Here is an 8825-nt window from a genome sequence, read left to right on the forward strand (position 1 = left end):
TGCTAGGAAGGAATACATTAAAACTATTTCTATTCACAGATGTTATGATAACTTGCATAAAATCTAAGGACATCTACAAAAATACTAGAATTGATAAGTTTAAAATCAATTCCATTTATGTATATTCTTGCACTACAACTGGTTATGGATTAAAAATATAAATTTTACAACAATAAAAAGAAATAAAAATGATTACTAAAAAAGAAGATAAACAATAGATGTTTTACAAATGGATTTTTTTCATTGCACATTTGTGTAATTTACATGTGTATAAAATAAATGTGTATTCATTCTGGTTAATTTTTTTTTTTTTTAAGATGAATGGGGAAAAGTTAATGATACATGTCTCCAAAGCTTTTAAAAAACAATCTACAACAACATATCACATGGGACAAAGTTTATCTAATGGCTCAGATTGTGCCTCCCAGGTGATGCTTCCATGATATTCTCTTTGGTCCACATCCCAGTGGATATGATGACACAGTTTGGTGCCAGAAATTAGCTGTTCAGCCTGCTTCTCTCTGCTAACGCTGGATTTTCTTAATGGGTTGGAGAAAAGTTGTTTATATGAAATAACATACTGTGGACCTGTGCCAGTATTTTTAGGTTGACTTCTATCCTAATGGAATACTGATCAGGAGAATTCTTGGAGTTCATCAATCTTAGCAAAGGAATCTCCAGTCAATGAATCACTCAAGTGCATCTGTATTTAGGTGAGTTTATTCAAAACATGTTTTATTTCGCTTTAGAAATAAAATATTGAGTTATGATAATCTTTGCAGGAAATGAACACACATGTCTATTAAATAGACAAACAGATTAGTCTTTTAAAATCTAGTCAGTTTGGCTTGGACAAGCCTCAAGGTGTTATGCCGTTACACATCCTTACTTTCAAATGATATTTCCCAGCTTTCTCATCAGGAAAAAGGCATTTTGGTTAATAAGAAATAGTCAAATATGGGCCTCGTTCACAAATTCCTATAATGCCTGATAAAGAAGGTGGCAATGACAGACAAATTTATAAATTATTTGTTGTTCTTTTAAATGCCTTCAAGTTGGTTCCCACTCATAGTGGCCCTGTGCCCGACAGAATGACACACTGCCTGGTCCTGCGCCATCCTCACAATGGTTGTTATGCTGACTCTTTATTTTACCAAGCATGATGTCCTTCTCCAGAGACTGATCCCTTTTGATAACAAGCCTAAAGTATGTGAGACATAGTCTCACCATCCTTGCTTCTAAGGAGCATTCTGATTGTACTTCCTCCAAGACAGACTTGTTCATTCTTTTGGGAGTTAATAATATAGTCAATATTCTTCACCAACACCACAATTCAAAGGCTTCAGTTCTTCTGTGGTCTTCGTTATTCATTGTCCAGCTTTCACATGCATATGAGGCAATTGAAAACACCATGGCTTGGGTCAGGAGCACCTTAGTCCTCAGGGTGACATATTTGCTTTTCAAAACTTTAAAGAGGTCTTTTGCAACCGATTTGCCCAATGCAGTGTATCTTTTGATTTCTTGAGTGCTGCTTCCATGGTTGTTGATTGTGGATCCAAGTAAAATTAAATCTTTGACAACCTCAATCTTTTCTCCATTTATCATGATGCTGCCTATTGATCCAGTTGTGAGGATTTTTGTTTTACTTATATTGAGGTATAATCCATACTGAAGGCTGTAGTCTTTGATCTTCATCAGTAAGTGCTTCAAGTCCTCTTCACTTTCAACAAGCAAGGTTGTATCATCTGCATAACGCAGGTTGTTAATGAGTCTTCCTCCAATCCTGATGCCTCGTTCTTCTTCATATAACCCAGCTTCTCTGATTATTTGCTCAGTATACAGATTAAATAGGTATGGTGAAAGGATACAACCCTGACACACACTTTTACTGACTTTAAACCATGCAGTATCCCCTTGTTCTGCTGGAAAGACTTCCTCTTGATTCATGTACAGATTCCTCATGAACACAATTAAGAGTTCCAGAAATCCCATTCTTCTCAATGTTATCCATAATTAGTTATGATCCACATAGTCAAATGCCTTTGCACAGCAGATTAATCACAGGTAAACATCTTTCTGTTATTCTTTGCTTTTAGCCAGGATTTATCTGATATCAGCAATGATATCCCTGGTTCCAAGCCCTCTTCTAAATCTGGCTTGAATTTCTGTCAGTTCCCTGTCAATATATTGTTGCAGCCAGTCTTGAATGATCAGCAAAATTTGCTTACATGTGATATTAATGATATTGTTCAATAATTTCTGTATTTCCCTGCACCTTTCTTGTGAATAGGCGTAAGTATGGATCTCTTCCAGTTGGTTGGCCAGGCAGCTGTCTTTCAAATTTCTTGGCATAGACTAGTGACACTTCCAGTGCTTCATCCCTTTGTTGAAACTTCTCAGTTGGTATTGCATCAATTCCCAGAGCCTTGTTTTTCGCCAGTGCCTTCCATGCAGCTTGGACTTCTCCCTTCAGTACTATTGGTTCCTGATCATATGTTATCTCCTGAAATGGTTGAATGTCGACCAGTCCTTTTTGGTATAGTGACTGTGTATTCCTTCCATCTTCTTTTGATGCTTCCTGCATTGTTTAATATTTTCCCTTTAGAACCCTTCTCTATTGCAACTTGACGCTTGATTTTTTTCTTCAGTTTTTTCAACTTGAGAAATGCTAAGCGTGTTCTTCTCTTTTGGTTTTCTAACTCCAGGTCTTTGCACATGTCTCATAATATTTTACTTTGTCTTTTCAAGCTGCCCTTTGATATCTTATGTTCAGCTCTTCTGCTTCATCATTTTTTCTTTTGCTTTAGCTACTTGACATTCAAGAGCAAGTTTCAGGGTGTCTTCTGACATCCATCTAGGTCTTTTCTTTTTCTCCTGTCTTTTTAATGTCCTCTTGTTTTCTTCATGTATGATACCCTTGATGTAAATCCACGATTCACCTGGTCTTCTTTTATTAGTGTTCAATGTGGCAAATCTGTTTTTGAGATGGGATACACTCAAGGTTGTACTTTTGCTCTCATGGACTTGTTCTAATTTTGTTCAGTTTCAACTTGAGCTTGCATTATAGGATACAACTATGGTAATTGACAGCTATAAACCTTCAGATCTGTATGTATAGAGATGACAAGAAAAAATACATAATATCTATAATAAGGTGAGGGAAAAATAAAGCATTACAAGAGATAGAAAAAAATGGGAAAATATACTTTATGCAAATGAGCATGTGCTGCTTAACAGAGCTGAATAAATTCACCATGATAAGTGAAGCAGAAGTTAGTGGTAATGCAGCTAAGGCAGAATACAGATACCTCGGACAATTTTGGAAAAGCCAGCCTGACAACATGAATTTACTAAACAATATCATTTGGATAGCAAAAAACATTGACTATCAGGATAAAGTGATCATGGAAAATTATTTTTGCATATTGCATAGAATTATTGAGAATAATTCTAGAAATAAATTTGACAAGTTTTATTAGAAATATGTGGCTGCAATCTAGCTGAGTAGTGCTGAAGCCTTATATAAAATGGTAGTAAAGGAATGGTTGACTAATTAGTCTTTGAGAAATATTTTTCCTACATGTTCATACCTGATAAAACTAGAGAGAGATGCAAAGTGATGGGAATTTAGAAAAGGGAATGGGGAAAATGTAATTATAAAAATCAGACTGGGGGAAAAAAAAAACCCGTTGCCATCCAGTAGATTCTGACTCATAGCAACCCTATAGGACAGAGTAGAACTGCCCTATAGGGTTTCCAAGGAGCACCTGGTGGATTCAAACCTCCGACCTTTTGGTTAGCTGCTAAAGCTCTTAACCACTGCACCAAGGTTTCTAAAACCATTGCTGTGGAATGAATTCTAACTCCTAGCGACCCTGAAAGACAGAGTAGAACTGCCTTACAGGGTTTCCAAGGAGTGTCTGGTAGATTTGAACTGCCGACATTTTGGTTAGCAGCCGTAGCTCTTAACCACTACACCACCAGGGTTTCCTTAGACTAGGAGTGGCTAAATAAAACCCAGCTGTATTTCTATGAGGAATGTTCAGATGGTAGAGAAGTCAGTGCCTGAGTGAAAATAATCGAATTGCAAGTGAATGTTTCCGTATTCTAATCACCACTTTCAACACCACCACGAAAATTATTTCCATGAAGAAAAAAGTGACAGTAGTCATCAAATATCTCAGGTTTATTTAACTCCACTTTCAGGGACAACATTAGACTTGGTGGTAATTTTACAAATTATCAGTCTTCAACTTGTGAAAGATATAAATAAGGAAGCATTTCTATTATACTCCTTACTTGGTAACTATTATATCATTTATTTCCAGAGAGCATGATGGAATGATATTAGCTAATGGGAAAAGATGATATGTGTGAGAAACCATGAGGGAAAGCTTCATATGAAAATTAGCAAAGACTGATGAAAAATGTCCTATGCATCTCTTGGCATCAGTAAATAACTAAACAATAGATATTAAGGATATATTAGGATTAATTCTTATTTGTCCAATGCAACAGGAAGGAGGCTGGGAGTACTTAGGGGAGGATGGGCCTGAAGACATGCTGCCAGGTCCAGAAAGAGCTCGTTTCCCTTCTGTTCCTGTCCTGGAGTTTAGGAGTGCAGGGCTTCTCTGAGAATATAGGGATACCCTTGACTTCTGCTTCTTAGTGGCCTGCAGGGTTTTCTCATACTCCAAGTCTCTTCAGGTATGTCCCAACTCCATAGGAGTAGACATATGGCACTTATTTAGAAAGAAAACTAGTGAGTAGGCATTGTGAACTACAAAGGAAATATAAAATGACCCCAGCCAACTGTACTTGATACAGAAAGCCAATTTTTCATTTCTGAGGCTCTGTCCCAATGGCGTCAAGCACGTGATGGTATGTGTTTGAGTTTGGTCTCTAGCCTGACATTTGGTCTTTGCATAGCCGAAAAGTTGATTCAGAAAAACTTATTTTTGCTGCAGAATAACATTTAAGAGCAGTGTCCAGTACTTTTATAGTTGTAATTATTTGTCATTTACCCATCTTCCCCAAATTCCACTTTGCAAAGGACGAGATTTATATGAATTATTGCTTCAACTATTTTTATCAATGATGACACAGTACATATTTGGTGGTGAGCACCTGTTGAAGAATGTTATGATAGCTACTGGAGAATAACATTAAAAAAAAAAAATTTTGTCATAAATGAAAAAAATCAGTAGACTTCTACTGCAGAGCTGTAGCATATTTGAAGTGTTGCTTGAGCAGATTAATGAAGATTCTGAAAAGGAAAATAGCCCAATCAAGACAATTTTATCTTGACCTTTTCCTGTGTTGTTAACATTTAAAAAAAAAAAAAATTAAGGTTTCTAAGTAAATTGCTGATAACTGAAAAGGAGAAACTATAGAAATTTCTTTTTTTAATTTTTATTATGCTTTAAGTGAAAGTTTACAAATAAATTCAGTCTCTCACACAAAAACTTATATACACTTGCTACATACTCCCAATTACTCTCCCCCTAATGAGACAGCCCGCTCTCTCCCTCCGCTCTCTCTTTTTATGCCCATTTCTGCAGCTTCTAACCTCCTCTACCCTCTCATCTCCCCTCCAGGCAGGAAAGGCCAACATAATCCCAAGAGTCTACCTGATCCAAGAAGCTCACTCCTCACCAGCATCCCTCTCCAACCCATTGTCCAAGATTTAGCTTCGGGAATGGTTCCTGTCCCAGACCAACAGAGGCTCTGGAGGCCATGGGCACCAGGGTCCCTCTAGTCTCAGTCAGACCATTAAGTCTGGTTTTTTATGAGGATTTAGGGTCTGCATCCCACTGCTCTCCTGCTCCCTCAGGGGTTCTCTGTTGTGTTCCCTGTCAGGGCAGTCATCAGTTGTAGCCAGGCACCATCTAGTTCCTCTGATCTCAGGATGATATAGTGTCTGGTTTATGTGACCCTTTCTGTCTCTTAAAAAAAAAAAAAAAATTACCTTGTGTCCTTGGTGTTCTTCATTCTCCTTTGATCCAGGTGGGTTGAGACCAAATGATGCATCTTAGATGGCTGCTTGCTAGCTTTTAAGATCCCAGATGCCACTCTTCAAAGTGGGATGCAGAATGTTTTCTTAACAGATTTTATTATGCCAATTGACTTAGATGTCCCCTGAAACCATGGTCCCCAAACCCCTACCCCTGCTACACTGACCTTCGAAGCATTCAGTTTCTTCAGGAAACTTCTTTGCTTTTGGTTTAGTCCAGTTGTGGTGACCTCCCCGGTTTTCTGTGTTGTTTTTTCCTTCACCTAAAGTAGTTCTTATCTAATATCTAATTAGTGATACCCCTCTCCCAGCCTCCCTCCCTCCCCCCTCTCATAACCACAAAAGAATGTTTTCTTCTCAGTTTAAACTATTTCTCAAGTTCTTATAATAGTGGCCTTATACAATATTTGTCCTTTTGCAACTGACTAACTTCACTCAGCATAATGCCTTCCAAGTTCCTCCATGTTATGAAATGTTTCAGAGATTCGTCACTGTTCTTTATCGATGTGTAGTATTCCATCTGTTGATGGGCATCTTGGTTGCTTCCATCTTTTAGCTATTGTAAACAGTGCTGCAATAAACATGGGTGTGCATATATCTGTTCGTATAAAGGCTCTTATTTCTCTAGGGTATATTCCAAGGGGTGGGATTGCTAGATCGTATGGTAGCTCTATTTCTAGTTTTTTAAGGAAGCGCCATATAGATTTCCAAAGTGGTTGTACCATTTGACATTTCCACCAGCAGTGCTTAAGTGTCCCAATCTCTTCACAGCCTCTCCAACATTTATTATTTTGTGTTTTTTGGGTTAATTCCAGCCTTGTTGGAGTGAGATGAAATCTCATCGTAGTTTTGATCTGCATGTCTTTAATGGCTAATGATCGTGAACATTTCCTCACGTATCTGTTAGCTACCTGAATGTCTTCTTTAGTGAAGTGTCTATACATATCTTTTGCCCATTTTTTAATTGGGTTGTCTTTTTGTAGTTGAATTTTTGCAGTACCATGTAGATTTTAGAGATCAAGTACTGATCTGAAATGTCATAGCTAAAAAATTTTCCCAGTCTGTAGGTAGTCTTTTTACTCTTCTGGTGAAGTCTTTGGGTGAGCATAAATGTTTGATTTTTAGGAGCTCCCAGTTATCTAGTTTTTCTTCTGCATTCTTAATAATGTTTTGTATACTCTTTATGCCATGTATTAGGGCTCCTAACACTGTCCCTATTTTTTCTTCCATGATATTTATTGAGAAACTATAGAAATTTTTAAGCTGCATTTCCTATAAAACAATTATTTTCAAGAAACTCAAATTCATACTAACAGAAAAAGTGGTCCTTCCCATGAAGGAGCTGCCTCTGATGATACTGATTTTGGTTGTTTGAAATATAGCAGTATCTACTCTCTTTTTGTTATTCTCCTCAAATTTGTTCTTTAATATTCCACTTGCACAAAATTTATAATCACTGTATAAGTGTGATTTTAGTAAGTTATAAATATCCAAATAATTTAAGAGGAGCAAACAAGTATTTTCCACAAAATCTTTATAGACATTCAATAAAACTCTCTTTTTTTCATTTTCTACTGCCTAATTCAAGTTTTGTTTCTCATGATAATCAAATTTCTTGTTTTCTCAACAGAAACCAAAAAAATAAGAGTACTGGAGCCACATTCATCCTCCTGGGATTCTCAGAATACTCAGACCTCCAGGTGCCCCTCTTCATGGTCTTCCTGACCATCTACATGGTCACTGTTGTCGGGAACCTGGGCATGATCATGATCATCAGGATCAACCCTAAACTCCACAACCCCATGTACTTTTTCCTCAGCCACTTGTCCTTTGCTGATTTCTGTTACTCTTCAGTAGTTACCCCTAAACTATTAGAAAACTTGGTTGTGGAAGACAGAACCATCTCCTTCATAGGGTGCATCATGCAATTCTTCTTTCTTTGCATATTTGCGGTGGCTGAAACATACATGTTGGCAGTGATGGCTTATGATCGATTTTTAGCAGTTTGTAATCCCTTGCTCTATACAGTTGCAATGTCCCCAAAGCTTTGTCTCTTTTTGGTGGCTGCCTCATACTCTTGGAGTATAGTCTCTTCCTTGACATTCACCTACTTTCTGTTGACATTATCCTTCTGTGAGACCAACTTCATAAACAACTTTGTCTGTGAGCATGCTGCCATTGTTGCCGTGTCTTGCTCTGACCCCTACATTAGTCAGGAGATCATTTTAGTGTCGGCCACATTCAATGAAATAAGTAGCCTTATGATCATTCTTACATCTTATATTTTCATTTTTATCACTATCATGAAGAAGCCATCAACTGGGAGGAGATACAAGACCTTCTCCACCTGTGCCTCCCACCTAACTACCATCACCATCTTCCATGGAACCATCCTTTTTCTCTACTGTGTGCCTAATTCCAAGGGCTCAGGAATCATGGTCAAGGAGGCCTCTGTGTTTTACACAGTGGTCATCCCCATGCTGAATCCCCTGATCTATAGCCTCAGGAACAAAGATGTGAAGGAGGCAGTTAGGAAGTTAGTGAATACCAAGTTACCCTGTCACAAACTGTAAAGTTGGTAAAGATTTATTTATTCATTTTTCCAGAGAATTGTGAGAGCTGCCTAAGTGTTAAAGCTGTTATATTGATTCAGATTCATTTTCAAATAGCAAAGCAGTGCATGTGTCCAATGTAACTCCGCATTTGATTGCTCAACCAATAACATTTTTCCTTACAGCTTAGCAAATTAGTTGAAAAATAATTAGTAAGATGGTAATTAAAGCTTGGTTCATTTAAACTAAGGCTCTTGAAT

The 8825-nt window shown here is 37.5% G+C and overlaps 1 protein-coding gene across 1 annotated transcript; it reads left to right on the top strand.

The window, feature by feature from the left end:
* The first annotated feature begins 684 nt into the window (after positions 1 to 684).
* Positions 685 to 8586, top strand: LOC100676389 (olfactory receptor 5D13-like). Its single transcript, XM_064289106.1, has 2 exons — positions 685 to 713; positions 7644 to 8586. Exons 1-2 carry the CDS (start codon positions 685 to 687, stop codon positions 8584 to 8586), a joined length of 972 nt encoding a protein of 323 aa, XP_064145176.1.
* Positions 8587 to 8825: the final 239 nt, after the last annotated feature.

Source organism: Loxodonta africana, chromosome 7 (assembly GCF_030014295.1).
Source record: "Loxodonta africana isolate mLoxAfr1 chromosome 7, mLoxAfr1.hap2, whole genome shotgun sequence".
NCBI lineage: Eukaryota > Metazoa > Chordata > Mammalia > Proboscidea > Elephantidae > Loxodonta > Loxodonta africana.

What these genes read in the sequence shown, in the direction of transcription:
- LOC100676389 (XM_064289106.1), top strand. Translation starts at nt 685, where the DNA reads ATGAATCACTCAAGTGCATCTGTATTTAG. An exon ending in TCAAGTGCATCTGTATTTAG is followed by an intron (nt 714 to 7,643) that starts GTGAGTTTATTC and finishes TTTTCTCAACAG; the next exon opens with AAACCAAAAAAATAAGAGTA.